At 49.2% G+C, this 20,433-nt stretch overlaps 2 protein-coding genes across 2 annotated transcripts; one reads left to right on the top strand and one right to left on the bottom strand.

The window, feature by feature from the left end:
* Positions 1-3,851: 3,851 nt before the first annotated feature.
* On the bottom strand, positions 3,852-5,849 carry LOC131480076 (serum amyloid A-1 protein-like). Its single transcript, XM_058662479.1, has 4 exons — positions 5,774-5,849; positions 5,317-5,411; positions 4,416-4,554; positions 3,852-4,011 (listed from the first exon to the last, which is right to left on the bottom strand). The coding sequence occupies exons 2-4, from the start codon at positions 5,405-5,407 to the stop codon at positions 3,873-3,875; spliced, it is 369 nt and encodes a 122-aa protein (XP_058518462.1). The 5' UTR covers positions 5,408-5,411; positions 5,774-5,849; the 3' UTR covers positions 3,852-3,872.
* A 12,010-nt stretch (positions 5,850-17,859) lies between these two features.
* On the top strand, positions 17,860-19,930 carry SAA1 (serum amyloid A1). Its single transcript, XM_004593740.3, has 4 exons — positions 17,860-17,926; positions 18,289-18,383; positions 19,153-19,291; positions 19,697-19,930. The coding sequence occupies exons 2-4, from the start codon at positions 18,293-18,295 to the stop codon at positions 19,833-19,835; spliced, it is 369 nt and encodes a 122-aa protein (XP_004593797.2). The 5' UTR covers positions 17,860-17,926; positions 18,289-18,292; the 3' UTR covers positions 19,836-19,930.
* Positions 19,931-20,433: the final 503 nt, after the last annotated feature.

Below are 20,433 nucleotides of genomic sequence, written 5' to 3'. Positions count from 1 at the left end.
TCGAGACCCCTTCTGAGTTGCACTTTGTCCTTTGGGATGAGGGGAAATACCTTTTCCCCATCTCTAACCTTGTTCTTAATCATTGAGACCCTGGGAGTGTGGGCAGGAAGAAGAGCTGGAGTCTGCAGGACCAGCATTACTTGATCTGTTTTGCAACCAAGACACCCCCAGCACCTCTTTGGGCAGCGTCATAGTTTGCCTGAGTGTAAAAGTATCTGTCTGAATTTTGGTAGTTGGCTCCTCACAATCCCAGTAGGCTTTGAACAAATCCCCAGCACCTGGAAAGGAACAGAAAGGATACAACAGAACCTGGTGACCCACTAAACCACCTGAGGGATAAAAACACACCACGGATTTCAAGATTTTGACCTTTGACAAAGTCATCCTTTGAAATCATGCAGTCAGAAAAACGTTCCGTCCGCTTGGATGGTTCCCTGGGCCACTGAGTGGAGGATGCTCTTCAATGCATTTGTTTAAATGCCATTGACAAAGAACTGTGGGTTTATTTTCAGCTACCTAAAAGGCAGAGAGGAATTTTCTCTCTGCTGGTTCACTCCCCAAATGCCCACAATAGCTGGGGTTGTGTCAAGCCAAAGACAGTAAGCCGGAATTTAATACAGGCCTCCCACGTAAGTGACAGGGGCTCAAACCCTTGAACCATCTTCTGTTGCCTCCCAGAATACATAAGCAGGAGCCGACTGAAAGCAGAATGAATTAAACTTGAACCAGCATTGTGATATGGGATGTGGGCATCCAAGGGAATGGCATAAAAATTATAACATTTTAATGAAAAAGTTAATAACCCAAGGTGCTTGAAATATTGCAAAAGTTCACAATGTTATTTTCCTTAAAATGTTTAAAACACAAGCAGCCAAGAAGCTTCAGTTCCCATCAGGAAATGCAGAAGTCAGTTTGCTTCCTGTTTCAGTCCTTCATTGGCTAGTCCATGGGGATTTGATCTTTTTAGCATATTGGATAACACTGTTTCCTTATCCACAAGTAGTTTCCAAATTGGGTCACTCAAGTATTGGTTTTCTAATAGTTTTTCCTAATTGCCATTTCCCCCTCGTTTTTATTTTCTGACAATACAGAAGGAAAAGAAGCCAAGTGTGGAGAATCTGGTCTGGGTTCACCTCAGACAAACTCAATCGAACTGCCAGACTCAGATCCCTAACCATGAAAAGACAGAGGACAGAACAAACCAATCAACTGCCCAGCCATATGTTGGCAGTGAAAAACTGGGCAAACGGAGACTCTAAGATGGACTATGTCAACCAGTGGATCCTGCAGCAATTTCTTCATGCTTGGAATGGCAAGATTGGCAGCCATTCATAACTGTTGAACTATCAAAACCACTTGAGCAGTGCTCTCGGAGCATGCCCCACATTGTGGATCTGGGATGGGTGGGAGACTGGTTGGGGCTTCTCCCTTTACCTCTCCCTTTACCCCAGATAAAGAAGGAAAAAAAATGTGGAAATGATAGTCTTATCCACTTTTCCGTACCCCTTGAACCCTTGTGCCCTAACTATGTAAAGATTGTTAAAAAAAAAAAACAAAAAAAAAAAAACAAAAAAAAAACAAGAAGAAGTTCTGCTTATTAAAAAAAAAAAAAAGCCAAGTGTGGGAGAACAGGCTTCCCTGTCCACTTTGTGGCTCTCTGTTCCAATTGCTGTTCTTTTTTCTTTTTTTTTTTTTAAGATTTTATTTTATTTTTATTACAAAGTCAGATATACATAGAGGAGGAGAGACAGAGAGGAAGATCTTCCGTCCGATGATTCACTCCCCAAGTGAGCGCAACAGCCGGTGCTGTGCTGATCTGGAGCCAGGATCCAGGAACCTCCTCCAGGTCTTCCACTCAGGTGCAGGGTCCCAAAGCTTTGGGCCGTCCTGCTTTCCCAGGCCACAAGCAGGGAGCTGGATGGGAGGTGGAGCCGCCAGGATTAGAACCGGTGCCCATATGGGATCCTGGCACGTTCAAGGCGAGGACTTTAGGCGCTCGGCCACGCCACCAGGCCCTCACATTGCCTTTATTAGAAATGTTGATGAGTACACTATAACTCAGTATAATTTTAAATTACATTGCTCTTGTTTTTACTTTGGTTTATATCTTTCCACATTTTAGGAGCCATTTGCATTTTTAAGGATTTTTTTTTTTTTTTTTTTGAGAAGGGAGATTTACAGAGAAAAGGGGAGACAGAGAGAGAAAGGCCTTCCATCTGCTGGTTCACTCCCCAAGTGGCTACAATTGTCAGAGCTAAGTAAATCCGAAGCCAAGAGCCAGGAGCCTTCTCTGGGTGTCCCAAATGGGAAAGAGTCCCAAGGCTCTGGGCCATTCTCTAGAGCTTTACCAGGCAGTAAGCAGAGACCTGGGTGGAAAATGGAGCAGCTGGGATGTAAACCAGTACCACGTGAAATCCCGGCACCATGTGAAATCCCAGCAATTGCTAGGAGAGGATTAGCTAATTGAGCTAATCCTCAATTAAGATTGTTAATTCATAGTTTCATATCAAAGTCATCATTTTCCTATTGTGGAGGTTTTTGTTTATTATTTTGCAGGAATATTTTATATATAAAGGAAGCTGGCACACTCTGAATTAACAAATATTTTCCCAATTTGCTATTTAGACTTATGCCTAAAAAATTACTTACATTCTTTCCTGTAATATTTTTGAGGAATATTTATTTGCTTGGAAAAGAGTAACAGAAAGGGGTAGGCCAAGGCAGCTCCCAGCCGTTTCTGTGGTGTCTCAACCGGACATCCAGAGCATACTTTAGTACGCTGCTTCTCCTGGCCAGCCCCAGCTCCCTTAAAAGAAAATCACGGACTGGCTTAAGTGGATATTTACATCCTAGAAATCTCAAACCTGGGATGCTCAAGGTCAAGGTGCAGGGTGACTGGTTTCTGATGAGGAGTCTCTGCCCAACTCGTGGACAGAAACCTTTACATTATATCTGCATGTGATAGAAACGGAGTGAGTCCTTTGAGATAGCATTTGAACATAGTCACTTCCTTATTTCAAATACTGCCACACTTGGGATGAGGACTTCAGTGTAGCAATTTGGGAGACACAATTCAGTGCTGAGCACTCCCCTTGCACGGTTGATTTCCAAGGAGTCTGGCAACTCCAGCTACTGCTCCTAGTGGGCAAGTGATTCTCAGGGACTCCAGCTCCATCCCAGTGAGTCCAAATGTGCTCATGCAAAGTGTCACATCCCTTGTACCTCAGTGGGGCTCATGCTTGTCAGCCTCAGCTGGTGGCTCCCAGCTGACGCCACCAGACACAAAAAGTGTGACCAAAACTGGACATAGAAACTGCAAACTCCAGGGAGACCTTCTCAAATTGTATATCTAAACTAATGGATTTGTAGGTGTTGCCAAAACAACAGAGAACAGAAAGAAGGCAGCAGCCAATCAGAATGACGTGGTCAAATCCTGGAGAGACACAAACCACCAAAGAATAAGACACAACAGAATGTATAGGACATGGGTGACAGGGAGCAAGAGCCTGCCCTGGAAGGGGCCTGAAAACAATGACAGCACAGCTACATGACCCCGAAAAAAAAACACTCTGTCCTGGAAGGGTGTGTAAGGGAGTCCACCCTGAGTGGCACTGATGGTCTTGCCCACCCAACCAAAACACAGGCCTAGCCTTGACCTTCATCATAATGCCCATTGATTGCCCTTTGTGCCAGTCAGACCACACCACGAAGAAAAATGCAATTGAAACACATTCAGTCACTTGAGCATTTATTAGACAGACACCAGTCATGTTCCTTCCACCAGCTCCTTGATACAACACAGTGTTGAAATCAACACTCTAGGTCCTGGGTCAATGGGGCCAATGGGGCCAATGGGGCTAACAGCAGGTTGCTCAGTACTTGTCAGGCAGTCCCTTGGGTCGGAAGTGATTGGGGTCTTTGCCGCTGCGGCCCCAGCGGTTGGCAAACTGGTCGGCCTCTGTGTCCTCTGCCCCACGGCCCAGGAATTGCTGCAAATTTTCTCGGGCATCACTGGAATCCAAGCAGCAGCAAGACAATTAGCAGCAGCCTGCTGAGCCACAGTCACTTCCCCATATCATTGGGTAAGGCTGGGCTCCATGGAGAGCCTGGGACAGCCCAGGCCAGAGGAACAAGAGCACTGGCCCTGCCAGACAGTCCCGCTCAGCCCCACGCATGCTTGGGCTGGATGAGCAGCAGCAGGGAGGGAGGCCAGGGAATCACTCCATGGCCCTGGTTCCCTTCTGGGGAGTAGGTTTGCCCATCTTCCCTGGCCATCCCCAAAGTCTACCCTGAGCCAAGACCCGCAGGGAAAGGACAGGAGGGGAAGGGTGAAAAGGGACCAAAGCACAATAGGCCTCTGCTCCAGGACATCCAGGCTCTCCTCCCTGACCCTGCCCTCCCAGCAACCCTGGTACCTGATCACTTCAGCAGCCCAGACTCCTCCAGGGCCTCTTCGGGCAGCGTCATAGTTCCCCCGGGCGTGGAAGTACTTGTCAGAATTGATGAAATTGGCTTCTCTCATGTCAGAGTAGGCTCTCCACATGTCCCAGGACCCTGAGGAGGACAGGAACATCAGGTGCACATCGAGATGGGGATGGACAACTCCTAGTGGCTGGCATTGTGGCAACAGGTTAGCCTGACACCTGTGACAGCTGCATCCAATATGGGAGTGCAAGTTCACATTCCAGACATAATGCTTCCAATCCAGCTTCCTGCTGAGCAAGGAAAGATGGCTCATGTACATGGGACATGCCACCCCTGTGGGAAACTCATACAAGTTTCAGACTCCTGGCTACATCCTGGCCCATGCACTGCTGCAGACATCAATGGGGAGTGAACCAGTACACAGAAGACCACACTCTGTCTTCCTGTCTTTCTCTGTCTCTCTATCTCTCTATGTCTCTCTCTCTCTGCATCTCCCAGTCTCTCTGTCACTATGATTTTCAAGAAATAAATGATACAATTTTAAAAAGAAAGAACTAATGGAGCTACTTGGGGAGGAGTGAAAGAGCGAACAAGCTCTCCTGACTTCCGGCTGGGATCATCACAGCCTGGGTACCACTCCTTCATCCTAGCGGCCTCTCATGTCCCTCTGCTGGGTTTAATCCAATGGCTCTCAGATGTGTCTGCCTTTGCTGGAGACAGACTGGGAACCTGATGCCAAGACCACATTTGGGCTCACTCGCTCAGGCTGTGCAGGCACAGTGGAAGGGCCTTGCACACCACAGTTCCAAAGGCTCCCCAGGGAATTTCCAGCATCCCTCAGATGGACCACAGCTGAACCTTAGGATGTGGGCCTTCCTCCATCAGTCTTACCTCTCACAGCCTGATCCACAAAGTCGATCCAGGGGTGGCTGCTGACTCCCAGGACCAAGGAGCAGAGAAGCAGGCCTGTGAGGAGCTTCATGGTGCTGCAAGGCAAGGAGACAGAATATCAGACACCTGCAGACAGAACTGGCTCTGCCCTTGGGCATCTGTCCTGCAGAAAGAGTCTGGGGGCTCCTTGGATTGGCTCTAGGAGAATATCGGTAACCCCACTGGAGCTCCCCTGCAAAGGTCAGACTCAACCCTCAACTCTGAGCCCATACTCCCTGAGTCCAAGACTCTATGAGAGGACTGCAGGATGGCAGTGACAAAGGACGAGGGGATAGCACCAGATGGCTGCTCCCTAAAGCAGCCTGTAATTCACCAAAACACATGCTCCAAGTGTCCCCCAGTGTCCAGCCCAGCATCAGCAACCACAACAGGTGAATTCTCTGTGAAAGGCACTTACTGTCTCTTAGCACAATGGTTGGTCTTGAGTCTCTCCCTGGAGCAGCCCTCAGCAGGTGCTGGGGACACAGAGCTATGTAGCTGCCTGCCCCTGCCTGGGAGAGAGGCTATATTTATGCTGAGCCTCCCCTGCTGCTGTCCAGGGAGAGGACAAAGCCAGGCACAGACCTGGGAAAGTCCCTCAGGTCATTTCTCCTCAGGTCTCTCAGGTCACTTCCCAGACTCCCGTGTGTTCTTGGTCCACATGTCACAAAAGTTCCCATTGAGCAACCTGAGCACACCAGGTGGGTGTGCTGTGCCTTGGCTGCCACTGGGAAGAGGGACAGCTCTGCCCATCAGTGCTGGATATCCAGAGGAGAGGGGGCTCAGTGCTGGCAGCCATGGGCTCTTCCATCAGCCTCTTGCTCAGGTTGGCGCTTTTGTGGACAGAGGGATGATGGCTGAGAAATGGGGCCTCTTGGAACCATGTCTCAAGTCACTGAGCTGGGAGCTGAACCGGCAGTGCCCATCAGCCTCACGTGTGCCCTGGAAGGCACCTCCCCCTCCTCCCTCTAGAGATGTGAGCCTCTCAGCTCCCAGGCACGGAAACCCCTGCCCAGCTGGCTGAGACCAGCAGAGAAGCTACTTTCTGAGCTGGTCCCTCAGTGGAGCAGTGGATTTATGGGAATATCTGCTTCCTCAGACCAACAGGGAGATCCACATGAGGAGAGGAAAGTGTTTGTGTGCAAAGAAGCACAGCAGAGACGCTACAAAGCCATGCAGAGGGCAACAGACAATGGTACCCCAGCAGGGGAGGTGCCAAGCTCCCTGTCAGGGGAAATTGGGGAGCCTCTGTGTGCCTGCCATCCTAGGTGACTCCTGCCCACTTGTCACTCCTAGGTTCAAGGATCAATAAGGCCCCCAAGCTCTACAGGTGCAGGAGCATGGGGCCAGGGGACTCACCAGGGCCCACCAGAGAAGACCATAAACAGATCACAGGGCCTGTGGCTCTAGAGAGAAACTCTTTCATTGAAACTGTGACATTCTAGAAGGAAGCCTCCAGAAGATGGAGCCACTGTTGCCAACACTCTGCAGTCAGAATGAGGAGAGGTACTGATGCCCTTCAGAAATCACAGCAAGTCATTTCACTCCTTCACTTTTTTTCTTTTCTTTTCTTTTTCTTAAAGACTTATTTATTGTATTGCAAAGGCAAATATACAGAGAGGAGGAGAGACTGAGAGGAAGATCTTCTGTCCAATGGTTCATCCCCAAAGTGGCCACAACACCTGGAGCCGAACCTATCTGAAATCAGGAGCCAGGAGCTCTTTTGGGTCTCCCACGTGGGCGCAGCAACCCACAGTCTTGGGCCGTCCTGGACTGCTTTCCCAGGCCACAGGCAGGGACCTGGATGGTAAGCAGGGCCACCAGGATTAGAACTGGCGCCCATATGGAATCCCGGGCGTTCAAGGCTAGGACCTTTACCATTATGCTATCATGCCGGATCCTCCACTCCTTTTCTTTGCACATTCTATCAGATCTTACTACAGAATACCCTCTTCTGAAACTCTCCGTGCTTGCTCAGTCAATAGTTATTGGGTCTTTATTTGATAATGTAAATGAGATAGAGGCCCTGAAACACTCCAACTCTCAGCTTGAAGATGTCCTACTTTTAGGAGAGAAGAGATAGGTCAAAATTTCCTTCTGACTTCATAGAGATGAGTTTCTGTAATTATGACATTTACACCCAAGGTAGTCAGTTTTGTCCAGAACAACATCCTCACTGGGGCCACAAATCATTAAGATAAGGAGACTCCATTTCTGGAGAGACCAGAGTGGGAAATGCAATAATGTCTGCACCCTGGTACCTTCCAAGACAGTGGTGTTCAGTAGGCCCTGCAAGGTTCAGTTTAAAGGCAAGTGAACAACACAAGCCGTCTATGTGCTGTGGTCCTTGTATCTGTGGTGTTCATCACACCGTCTGGCCTAGAGCTGTGTGCCAGCACCCTCATGGGTACTGAAACATCTCGACCTCCTGCTGTGGCTGACAAAGAAAAGGCACACCCAAAGCCACAACCTGCATACACACAGCTGTTCTTTCCTGGTAATTGTTTGGGATAATTGCTTCTTAAGGGGTAGGCTACTGTGGTTTGCATCTCTTGAAAACAGAGATGGAAAGAGAGAGTGATTTAAACATGGCAGGGTGGGGTTGGGGGAAACGAGGAGAGAGAAATATGAGATGATATTATTCATCAGCTAGTTCTCTAGGGACCGAGATACCATTCCCAGGCCTAGTGTCCCAGAACTCCCTGCTGTGTCCCATGTGCGCCTAAAGACCCAAGCTGTGACTCATGCTGCCGATCAGCATGTGGATTAGGAAGAAGCTGCATTGGAAGCTGAACTAGGGCTCTAGCCATCTTTCTGGTCATAGGGAACATGGTGTCCAGAGCAATGTTCCAACTGCTGTGCCAAAAGCTTGTTTTTCCTGAATGCAAATCCCTCCCCTTTTTTATTCTTTTATTTTATTGGACAGTCAGACAACGGAGAGGATGAGAGACAGGTAGGAAGATCTTCCATCCTCTGATTCACTCCACAAGTGACCGCAATTGCTAGAGCTGCGCCAATCCAAAACCATGAGCCCGGTCTCCCACATAGGTGGAGGATCCCAAAGCTTTGGGCCATCCTCAGCTGCCTTCCCAGGCCACAAGCAGGGAGCTGAATGTGAAGCGTGGCTGCCAGGGTTAGAATCAGTGCCCAAATAGGATCCCTGTGCGTTCAAGGCGAGGACTTGAGCCACTTGGCTATTGTGCCAGGCCCAAATCCCTCTTAATAGTATTTTATTGCACTATTGTAAAAAAGAATAATAACCTCTTCATGTTTTTAAATATTTGAGTTTTTGCGTCCATTCTATGGCTCAGTAGCTAAATGCTCACCTTGTACATCCCAGGATCCCATATTGTCGTTATTTCATATCCTGGCTGCCACACTTCTCATCTGGCTACCTGCTTGTGGCCTGGGAAATCTGTAGAGGACAACCCAAAGCCTTGGGCCCCTGAAGCCACCTTGCAGACTTGGAAGAAGCTCCTTATTCCTGCTTTCGGATTGGCTCAGCTCTGGCCATTGCGTCTACTATGGGAATGAAGCAGCAGATGGAAGATCTTTCTCTGTCTCTCATTCTCTGTGATCTGCCTTTCCAATATAAATAAATAAATCTTTAAAAAATATTTGAATATTTGATTTTCAAAATAGTGCCCGAATAACTTAAGTTCCTATTTAAAAACCACCAAACATGACTGCATTATAAACATAATTAAAATATTATTTATGTAAATTTTTAATAACCTCAGGGTCAGAGTTCCACTTCAGATCCCTGCTTCCACATTTCATGAATGTTCTCCCCGTGTATGTGGTCACTCCTGGAAAAGATGAGGGTGATTGCTAGTAATTCCTGGTTGGACAATGTGGTTTGCGAGAAGGACAGGTCACAGCAGTGCCACGGTCCACTTTCAGAGGCCTGGACTTTGCCGCATTCCAGGTCTTTCCACTTAGCTCTGGCAGAGCTCCTGACATAACACCAGAACACCTTGCCAAGAGAGGTTGGGACACTGGGTTCCCATCACAGATCCCCAAACCCAGCATCCAGGCCCTGGCCTTGGCATGGCCCAGAAGTGGAGAGCAAATGCTGGGAGCAGGTGGACCTGGAATGACCCTGGCTGTGCTGTCACTGAGGGTGCAGGGCATTGAGTGGCTGGGAGGAGAACTGGTCATGTCCTAAGGGGAAGAGAGCAATAAACTGGACCCCGTTTTTGCCCAAAAAAGTCCCTTGTGTGAAACACAGCCGGGAAGTTGTACATGAAACAGTATTCATGTCTCTAGATAGTAGAATGCTTTATGTTGTTTTGGATTTCAGACTTTTGGAGAATGACTTTCTCATTTTCAGTCATGTCACCAATAGGCAGCAGGGAACAATCTCTAGAGCTGCTTGGTTAGATGATTTTGTTTGTTGTATTTTGGCACCATAAAGCATGAGTTTTTACATCAGCCATCAGCCCCCAGCTCAGCCAGCACGTGTGATCCCTTGACAAGGTACTCTATGCAATCAGGAGGCTGAAGAGACCACTGCTGCCAGGAGGTGAGGCACCGCTCTAGTAAACGCCTGCTTGTGATAGAGGAAGGAAGACACTCTAAGTGACAACAATACAGCAGCGTAAATGCAAAATGTACTCTTTTAGCATCAAGCAGCCTATACTGTGCAGCGTGCTCTGTGCCATGCTGTAATGTGACTGGCATTGCTGCATGTGACTTTATACAACAGCATGACAAATATGGTAATGACACTTTGCACGAGGAAGTGGTGAAAAGCACAACTTACTGGATATAGAAATTTTCCAGCTTCATTTTAATCTCACAAGAACACCATAAAGTAGGCTATCCTTCATTAAAAAAAAAAAAAAAGATTTAATGTGTGTTTTTTTGAGAGGCAGATTTACAAAGAGAATGAACAACACAGAAAAAGAGATCTTCCAATCGCTAGTTCACTCTCCAAATGGCCACAACAGCTGATACAAAACCAGGAGCCAGGAGCTTCTCCTGCTCACCCACATGGGAGCAGGAATCCAAGGGCTGCAGCTATCTTCCACTCTTTCCCAGAACATAAGCAGGGAGCTAAATGTGAAGTTTAGCAACTGGATGTGATCCCATGTGGGCGCCTATGGGATGCTGGTGCCAAAGGCCAAGGCTTAGTCTAGTGTATCATGGTGCCAGCCCCTCAACATCACTACTGGAAATCTTGCTATCCTGGGGTTAGTGTTGTGGTATGGTAGAGAAAGCCATTACCTGCAATGCAAATAGGGTGCTAGTTCAAGCTCTGGATGATGCACTTCTAATCCAGATCTCTGGTAATGGTCATGGAAAAGCAGTATATGAGGGAAATTACTTGGGTAATAATAATAATTTGATGCCACGCCACTGGGCCCTAAAAATCTTTTTTACAAAACAAATATCATTATGCTTGCATGCATATTTGTTTATATTTTTATCATCCAACTTTTTAAAAGATTAATTTTGTTGGAAAAGGCAGATTTATGGAGACAAGGAGAGACACAGAGAGAGAGATCTTCCATCAGCTGGTTCACTACCCAAATGGCCACCATAGCTGGAGCTGAGCTAATGTGAAGACAGGAGCTAGAGGCGTCTTCTGTGTCTCCCATGAACATGTTCCAAGGTCTTGTGCCATCCTCTACTGCTTTCCCAGGCCATAAGGATAGAGCTGAATCATGAGTGGATCAGCTGGGAAATGAATGGCTCCCACATGGGATGCCAGCCTGTGAATGAGGAGGATTAGCCTGTTGAGCCATACTCTGCCCCTTGTATACTTACTTGTTGGTTCATTCTTCAATCACTCATCAAGAGCCTTCTAGGCAATGCCCATCTTGTCCTGCACTGGGCATGCAGTGTGATGAGGGCAGAAAACCCCATCCAGGCCATGCCATCATGCAAACAAGACTTGCAATAGGTGAGATAGGAATCACATACATATAAGAGAAATCTACATCTCTGATGGTAAAATTAGATTCCAGAAAATAACCGGGACAAATTACGCATTCCAAAATGGATACTGAGAGAAAAAGAGAAGGCAAGGTGTGCTGAGTCCCCAGGGAACAGCCTCCCAGGTGTTTACAGCCCTCACATTCCCTTCCTACTCCCCTTGAAATGAATGAACCAGAAGTGACTCAGGGGTAAGCTCTCTTGCCCTTTCCTAGCTGCCCACCCTCCAGCCAGAGTGGCCAGTTACTGCTCTGGTAGCTGAGGCCCAGATTCCCATCTGCAAGTCCTCGGGAGTGCACACGGTTATCAGATTAAGCACATGACTGCTTGCTGGCTGGGATGCGCATCCTTTGTCCAAAGCCTCCTTGCTCACTCGTGCAAAAAGAGCCCTCGTCCCCAGCTTAGCGACTCCACATTGCAGTCTCCAGGCATCAGGGGCCCTGACCTCACCTTGCCTTTCCCAGCTCCAGGCTCTTCCTCAGAGCTGCTGTCTGAGGTTGAGACAGTCCTGCAGGGAGAGGGCTAGGTGGGAGGGGTGGGGGAGAAGAGGGAGTCCATGGGGCTCCCGCCACTATCACTGCCAGTAACAGCAACAGCCTTCCCACGCCTCTCAACGCCCCCTACCCAGACAAGGCTGGAACTAGAAGTGGCATCCACCTTGGATTTCAAGCTCTGTTCTTTCCTTCCTTAGAGACAGTTGCCACAGGGAGCCTCCTGTATGAAAAGCCTGGGCCTTGGTGCTCACCGTTGCCTGGGAACTGGCTCCTGGCACAGCCCTGCTCCTGCATTGTCAGTTCTATGCCTGGTTTCACATCACCTCCCTTGTGAAGCACTTCCCTGAACACTGCCACTCCCCAGCCTGTCCTTGCCTGCCTTGTGTCCTAGACCTGGCTCAGTCCCTAACACTGGACCCTTGAGTCTTTCAGTCCAGTCAGAGAGCAAAGAGAAAGAATTTGTTTGTGCATCAAGCTCACCCAAAATGTTTCTAACATTGTTATTCCTGCTTATTCTCTTACAAAAGCATGTTCAACAGATTTACTTACATCTGCTTACACTGATGCCAGACAAGTACAAGCTTATACCAAGACACAGTGAGGAGGGAGGCAGAAGGCACAGCGACAGATACCACCCACCACCAATTCTCTCCCCAGATGCCTACGACAAGACCAGGCCATTGCCAGGACCGAAAAACACAATTCAAGTCTGCCACCTGGGTAGCAGGGATTGACTCTGTCCCTACACTAGAAGGAAGCTGAGGTCTGGGACCCCAACACTCCAACACAAGATGCAAGCTCCCGACCTGGGCTTTATCTACCACCCAAATGCCTGCTCACGGCTTTCTGGGTCTTCCCTGCACTTCCTGATCACCTCGGCCACCTGAGCAGGAGTTCCTGCATCTCCTGACTCCGGTTTCCTTCATCCAGATGCGCAATAAGACATGGACACGTGAAATTGGTGGTGGGGGTTGGGGCAGCCTGTCAGTTTTGTAGCTCAAGGACTTGAGACTTGATCTCTGTGGGACTGAATGGTTGATACGTCTGCAGGCTGTCCCAGCAGGGTCATCCTTAGTCAGAGCCTGCAGGGCGTGGTCCCTGTGAAGAGCTGTCCTCTGCCCCACCTTTACCCAGTAGCCCTGGACCCGCCCATCACTGGGATCCCCATTCTCCCCCATCACCCTGATGACTGTGAAGGCACACCCACCCACCTGCTGTCCTCGGGTGGCATCACTGGGGATGTGACCTGTCCAGGTAGAAACCTTGCAAATTGGAAGTTTCCTGTGCACTTTGTCCTTTTCTGGGGGAAACAACCTGAGGTGTTTTTTTTTTTTTTTTTTTGTTTTTTTTTTAAGATTTATTTACTTTTATCGGAAAGTCAGATATACAGAGAGGAGAGACAGAGAGGAAGATCTTCCATCTGATGATTCACTCCCCAAGTGAGTGCAACGGCCAGTGCTGCGCCAATCTGAAGCCGGGAACCAGGAAACTCTTCCGGGTCTCCCACACGGGTGCAGGATCCCAAAGCCTTGGGCCGTCCTCGACTGCTTTCCCAGGCCACAAGCAGGATGGTAAGTGGAGCTGCCAGGATTAGAACCAGCGCCCATATGGGATCCCGGGGCGTTCAAGGTGAGGACTTTAGCCGCTAGGCCACGCCGCTGGGGCCCAACCTGAGGAATTTTCCCAGGCACCAAGGCTGGTTTTGCCTTCTTTCCAGGGGAGCAGGGGAGTCTCAGCATACCAGCAGCCTCCTCCCCCAGGCAGGCAGCGACCTCAACCCTGTTCCCTATTCCTCAGAAAAGAGCTTGTGGGTCAGGCTTTCTGGTGACATGTATGGCTCTTCAGTGGGGTACCATCTTGTTCCTAATCCCCCTCACGGTCTCAGTGCCACTTGGGACTCTCATAGTGTCCTGGACCCAGCTGAGGAGCTCAGGGTTGAGGTCAGTTGCACTGGCTGGAGAACTCCACAGGAGCTCCTAGAGGAGTCACTGAGATCCTCCTAGAAGCAACACAAGTAAGCCCAGACTCTTTCTGCAGCACAGACGCCAAACACTGATACTTCAACAATAAAGTTGGCCCAGGGATGGCTCTTACTCCCAATACGAGGGGAGGAGAAGCAGGCTTGTGAGGAGCTTCGTGATGCTGCAAAGCAAGCGGGGGCACCCAGGCAGGACTGACCCGGCTAGTTTTATATGGGTCTCCCATACAGGTGACAGGGACCCAAGCGTTTGGGCCACTTTGGCTGCAGTTTTTGAGCTATTAGCAGGGATCTGGATTAGAAGTGCAGCATCCAGGGCTTGAACCAACACCCATACAGGCATTCCCTGCTATGATATGACAATAACATCAGGCTAATAATATTTCAAATAGTATTGTTGAGGGGCTGGCTCCATGACACAGTAGACTAAGCCTCAGCCTGTGGCACCAGCATCCCATAGATCATGTCCAGCTGCTCCACTTCAAATTCAGCTCCTTGCTAATGGTCTGGGAAAGAGTGGAGGATAGTTACCATCCTTGGGACTCTGCACCCACATGGGAGATGTGGAGGAAGATCTTGATTTCCAATTTCAGATTGGTTGTGGTGCTATTTGGATAGAAAAGAAGCAGGTAGAAGGTTTTTCTCTGTGTCTTTCCTTCTCTCTATAAACCTGCCATTCAAATCATCTAACTTCACATTGCCAAGGATGATTACCTATTGGTGACATGACTGAAAATGAGAAAGTCATTCTCCAAAAGTCTGAAATCCAAAACAACATAAAGCATTCTACTATCTAGAGACATGAATACTGTTTCATGTACAACTTCCCGGCTGTGTTTCACACAAGGGACTTTTTTGGGCAAAAACGGGGTCCTGTTTATTGCTCTCTTCCCCTTAGGACATGACCAGTTCTCCTCCCAGCCACTCAATGCCCTGCACCCTCAGTGACAGCACAGCCAGGGTCATTCCAGGTCCACCTGCTCCCAGCATTTGCTCTTCACTTCTGGGCCATGCCAAGGCCAGGGCCTGGATGCTGGGTTTGGGGATCTGTGATGGGAACCCAGTGTCCCAACCTCTCTTGGCAAGGTGTTCTGGTGTTATGTCAGGAGCTCTGCCAGAGCTAAGTGGAAAGACCTGGAATGCGGCAAAGTCCAGGCCTCTGAAAGTGGACCGTGGCACTGCTGTGACCTGTCCTTCTCGCAAACCACATTGTCCAACCAGGAATTACTAGCAATCACCCTCATCTTTTCCAGGAGTGACCACATACACAGGGAGAACATTCATGAAATGTGGAAGCAGGGATCTGGAGTGAAAGATCTCTGACCCTGAAGTTACTAAAAATTTACATAAATAATATTTTAATTATGTTTATAATGCAGTCATGTTTGGTGGATTTTAAAGTAGGAATTCAATTATTTGATAGCATTTTGAAAATCAAATATTCAATATTTTGAAAATAGAGATAATTATTCTCTCGTACAATAATGAAAACAATTACTATTAAAGGGAATTTGCTATTATCAAAGCAAGCGTTTGGTTCAGCAGTTGAAATATTGCTCTGGACACTACATCCCTTATCACCAGAAAACCTGGCTTGGGCCCTGGCTCTGTTTCCAATCCAGCCTCCTTCTAATGCACAACCTGATTGGCAGCAAGACTCATGCCTTGGGTCTCTGTGACACACATCAGGCACCAGTAGGGAGTTCTGGGCTTCTGGTTTTTGTTTGGGCCTAGTTGTGGTGCTTCGGTCATTTGAGGAGTGAACTAGCTGATGAAAAATATCATCTCATATTTCTCTCTATTTAGTATTCATCTCTCTGTTTCCATCTCTGTCTTCCAAGTAAAGAGCTGCAAACAATACAGCCTATCCCTTAAGGAAATTCTCAGCAGACACAAAGGAATACCTGGCTCCTGGCTTCTCCCCTGGGGTATGAATCAGCTAAGCTCTGGCCATTGTGAACATTTAGGGAAAGAATCAGCAGACAGAAGATCTTTGTGTCTCTCTTCCTCTATGTATATCTGACTTATCAATAAAAATAAAACATCTTAAAAAAAGAAAAAATTATCCCAAACAATTACCAGGAAAGAACAGCTGTGTGTATGCAGGTTGTGGCTTTGGGTGTGCCCTTTCTTTGTCAGCCACAGCAGGAGGTCGAGATGTTTCAGTACCCATGAGGGTGCTGGCACACAGCTCTAGGCCAGACGGTGTGATGAACACCACAGATACAAGGACCACAGCACATAGACGGCTTGTGTTGTTCACTTGCCTTTAAACTGAACCTTGCAGGGCCTATTGAACACCACTGTCTTGGAAGGTACCAGGGTGCAGACATTATTGCATTTCCCACTCTGGTCTCTCCAGAAATGGAGTCTCCTTATCTTAATGATTTGTGGCCCCAGTGAGGATGTTGTTCTGGACAAAACTGACTACCTTGGGTGTAAATGTCATAATTACAGAAACTCATCTCTATGAAGTCAGAAGGAAATTTTGACCTATCTCTTCTCTCCTAAAAGTAGGACATCTTCAAGCTGAGAGTTGGAGTGTTTCAGGGCCTCTATCTCATTTACATTATCAAATAAAGACCCAATAACTATTGACTGAGCAAGCACGGAGAGTTTCAGAAGAGGGTATTCTGTAGTAAGATCTGATAGAATGTGCAAAGAAAAGGAGTGGAGGGTCCGGCATGATAGCATAATGGTAAAGGTCCTAGCCTTGAACGCCCGGGATTCCATATGGGCGCCAGTTCTAATCCTGGTGGCCCTGCTTACCATCCAGGTCCCTGCCTGTGGTCTGGGAAAGCAGTCAAGGACGGCCCAAGACTGTGGGTTGCTGCGCCCACGTGGGAGACCCAAAAGAGCTCCTGGCTCCTGATTTCAGATAGGTTCGGCTCCAGGTGTTGTGGCCACTTTGGGGATGAACCATTGGACAGAAGATCTTCCTCTCAGTCTCTCCTCCTCTCTGTATATTTGCCTTTGCAATACAATAAATAAGTCTTTAAGAAAAAGAAAAGAAAAGAAAAAAAGTGAAGGAGTGAAATGACTTGCTGTGATTTCTGAAGGGCATCAGTACCTCTCCTCATTCTGATTGCAGAGTGTTGGCAACAGTGGCTCCATCTTCTGGAGCCTTCCTTCTAGAATGGTCACAGTTTCAATGAAAGAGTTTCTCTCTAGAGCCACAGGCCCTGTGATCTGTTTATGGTCTTCTCTGGTGGGCCCTGGTGAGTCCCCTGCCCCCATGCTCCCGCACCTGTAGAGCTTGGGGGCCTTATTGATCCTTGAACCTAGGAGTGACAAGTGGGCAGGAGTCACCTAGGATGGCAGGCACACAGAGGCTTCCCAGTTTCCCCTGACAGGGAGCTTGGCACCTCCCCTGCTGGGGTGCCATTGCTTGTTGCCCTCTGCATGGCTTTGTAGCGTCTCTGCTGTGCTTCTTTGCACACAAACACTTTCCTCTCCTCATGTGGATCTCCCTGTTGGTCTGAGGAAGCAGATATTCCCATAAATCCACTGCTCCACTGAGGGACCAGCTCAGAAAGTAGCTTCTCTGCTGGTCTCAGCCAGCTGGGCAGGGGTTTCCGTGCCTGGGAGCTGAGAGGCTCACATCTCTAGAGGGAGGAGGGGGAGGTGCCTTCCAGGGCACACGTGAGGCTGATGGGCACTGCCGGTTCAGCTCCCAGCTCAGTGACTTGAGACATGGTTCCAAGAGGCCCCATTTCTCAGCCATCATCCCTCTGTCCACAAAAGCGCCAACCTGAGCAAGAGGCTGATGGAAGAGCCCATGGCTGCCAGCACTGAGCCCCCTCTCTTCTGGATATCCAGCACTGATGGGCAGAGCTGTCCCTCTTCCCAGTGGCAGCCAAGGCACAGCACACCCACCTGGTGTGCTCAGGTTGCTCAATGGGAACTTTTGTGACTTGTGGACCAAGAACACACGGGAGTCTGGGAAGTGACCTGAGAGACCTGAGGGGAAATGACCTGAGGGACTTTCCCAGGTCTGTGCCTGGCTTTGTCCTCTCCCTGGACAGCAGCAGGGGAGGCTCAGCATAAATATAGCCTCTCTCCCAGGCAGGGGCAGGCAGCTACATAGCTCTGTGTCCCCAGCACCTGCTGAGGGCTGCTCCAGGGAGAGACTCAAGACCAACCATTGTGCTAAGAGACAGTAAGTGCCTTTCACAGAGAATTCACCTGTTGTGGTTGCTGATGCTGGGCTGGACACTGGGGGACACTTGGAGCATGTGTTTTGGTGAATTACAGGCTGCTTTAGGGAGCAGCCATCTGGTGCTATCCCCTCGTCCTTTGTCACTGCCATCCTGCAGTCCTCTCATAGAGTCTTGGGCTCAGGGAGTATGGGCTCAGAGTTGAGGGTTGAGTCTGACCTTTGCAGGGGAGCTCCAGTGGGGTTACCGATATTCTCCTAGAGCCAATCCAAGGATCCCCCAGACTCTTTCTGCAGGACAGATGCCCAAGGGCAGAGCCAGTTCTGTCTGCAGGTGTCTGATATTCTGTCTCCTTGCCTTGCAGCACCATGAAGCTCCTCACAGGCCTGCTTCTCTGCTCCTTGGTCCTGGGAGTCAGCAGCCAACCCTGGATCGACTTCGTGGATCAGGCTGTGAGAGGTAAGACTGATGGAGGAAGGCCCACATCCTAAGGTTCAGCTGTGGTCCATCTGAGGGATGCTGGAAATTCCCTGGGGAGCCTTTGGAACTGTGGTGTGCAAGGCCCTTCCACTGTGCCTGCACAGCCTGAGCGAGTGAGCCCAAATGTGGTCTTGGCATCAGGTTCCCAGTCTGTCTCCAGCAAAGGCAGACACATCTGAGAGCCATTGGATTAAACCCAGCAGAGGGACATGAGAGGCCGCTAGGATGAAGGAGTGGTACCCAGGCTGTGATGATCCCAGCCGGAAGTCAGGAGAGCTTGTTCGCTCTTTCACTCCTCCCCAAGTAGCTCCATTACTTCTTTCTTTCTTTTTAAAATTGTACCATTTATTTCTTGAAAATCATAGTGACAGAGAGACTGGGAGATGCAGAGAGAGTGACATAGAGAGATAGAGAGAGAGACAGAGACAGACAGGAAGACAGAGTGTGGTCTTCTGTGTACCGGTTCACTCCCCATTGATGTCTGCAGCAAGGGCATGGGCCAGGATGCAGCCAGGAGTCTGAAACTTGTATGAGTTTCCCACAGGGGTGGCATGTCCCATGTACATGAGCCATCTTTCCTTGCTCAGCAGGAAGCTGGATTGGAAGCATTATGTCTGGAATGTGAACTTGCACTCCCATATTGGATGCAGCTGTCACAGGTGTCCGGCTAACCTGTTGCCACAATGCCAGCCACTAGGAGTTGTCCATCCCCATCTCGATGTGCACCTGATGTTCCTGTCCTCCTCAGGGTCCTGGGACATGTGGAGAGCCTACTCTGACATGAGAGAAGCCAATTTCATCAATTCTGACAAGTACTTCCACGCTCGGGGGAACTATGACGCTGCCCGAAGAGGCCCTGGAGGAGTCTGGGCTGCTGAAGTGCTCAGGTACCAGGGGTTGCTGGGAGGGCAGGGTCAGGGAGGAGAGCCTGGATGTCCTGGAGCAGAGGCCTATTGTGCTTTGGTCCCTTTTCACCCTTCCCCTCCTGTCCTTCCCCTGCGGGTCTTGGCTCAGGGTAGACTTTGGGGATGGCCAGGGAAGATGGGCGAACCTACTCCTCAGAAGGGAACCAGGGCCATGGAGTGATTCCCTGGCCTCCCTCCCTGCTGCTGCTCATCCAGCCCAAGCATGCGTGGGGCTGAGCGGGACTGCCTGGCAGGGCCAGTGCTCTTGTTCCTCTGGCCTGGGCTGTCCCAGGCTCTCCATGGAGCCCAGCCTTACCCAATGATATGGGGAAGTGACTGTGGCTCAGCAGGCTGCTGCTAATTGTCTTGCTGCTGCTTGGATTCCAGTGATGCCCGAGAAAATTTGCAGCAATTCCTGGGCCGTGGGGCAGAGGACACAGAGGCCGACCAGTTTGCCAACCGCTGGGGCCGCAGCGGCAAAGACCCCAATCACTTCCGACCCAAGGGACTGCCTGACAAGTACTGAGCAACCTGCTGTTAGCCCCATTGGCCCCATTGACCCAGGACCTAGAGTGTTGATTTCAACACTGTGTTGTGTCAAGGAGCTGGTGGAAGGAACATGACTGGTGTCTGTCTAATAAATGCTCAAGTGATTGAATGTGTTTCAATTGCATTTTTCTTCGTGGTGTGGTCTGACTGGCACAAAGGGCAATCAATGGGCATTATGATGAAGGTCAAGGCTAGGCCTGTGTATTGGCTGTGTGGGCAAGACCATCTCATATCCCCCCCAATGTATTTCCCCACTCACCCTTCCAGAACCAGACCTGCTCACCCTTGTCCCTTTTGTGGTGTCCTTGCCTTTTGCAGGCCTCCTCCATTCCTGCCAACTCTCTCTCCTTGCTGCCTCCCAGTTTCCATCCTCAGTGTCCTCTGTAGATCAGGGGACACAGCCCTGGAGGACTGGACTGTAGGATCCTACTTACTTACTTCTCATTCTGCCATTCACTTCTCTGCAAGTCCTACAAATCAAATAGTGATCAATTTCCTTCCATACCAGCTTCAGCACAATGTCCCTCTTTTTACAGTGACTGAGGTGAAAGTTTCCAGGAGTCAGCTCTGTCAGG

Source organism: Ochotona princeps, chromosome 4 (assembly GCF_030435755.1).
Source record: "Ochotona princeps isolate mOchPri1 chromosome 4, mOchPri1.hap1, whole genome shotgun sequence".
NCBI classification, from domain to species: Eukaryota; Metazoa; Chordata; class Mammalia; order Lagomorpha; family Ochotonidae; genus Ochotona; species Ochotona princeps.
The sequence above is the reverse complement of the archived record's forward strand: the minus strand, read 5'-3'. Positions and strand labels throughout refer to the sequence as shown.

What these genes read in the sequence shown, in the direction of transcription:
- LOC131480076 (XM_058662479.1), bottom strand. Translation starts at nt 5,407, where the DNA reads ATGAAGCTCCTCACAGGCCTGCTTCTCTGCTCCTTGGTCCTGGGAGTC. An exon ending in TGTGGATCAGGCTGTGAGAG is followed by an intron (nt 4,555 to 5,316) that starts GTAAGACTGATG and finishes TGTCCTCCTCAG; the next exon opens with GGTCCTGGGACATGTGGAGA. An exon ending in TGGGCTGCTGAAGTGATCAG is followed by an intron (nt 4,012 to 4,415) that starts GTACCAGGGTTG and finishes CTTGGATTCCAG; the next exon opens with TGATGCCCGAGAAAATTTGC.
- SAA1 (XM_004593740.3), top strand. Translation starts at nt 18,293, where the DNA reads ATGAAGCTCCTCACAGGCCTGCTTCTCTGCTCCTTGGTCCTGGGAGTC. An exon ending in CGTGGATCAGGCTGTGAGAG is followed by an intron (nt 18,384 to 19,152) that starts GTAAGACTGATG and finishes TGTCCTCCTCAG; the next exon opens with GGTCCTGGGACATGTGGAGA. An exon ending in TGGGCTGCTGAAGTGCTCAG is followed by an intron (nt 19,292 to 19,696) that starts GTACCAGGGGTT and finishes CTTGGATTCCAG; the next exon opens with TGATGCCCGAGAAAATTTGC.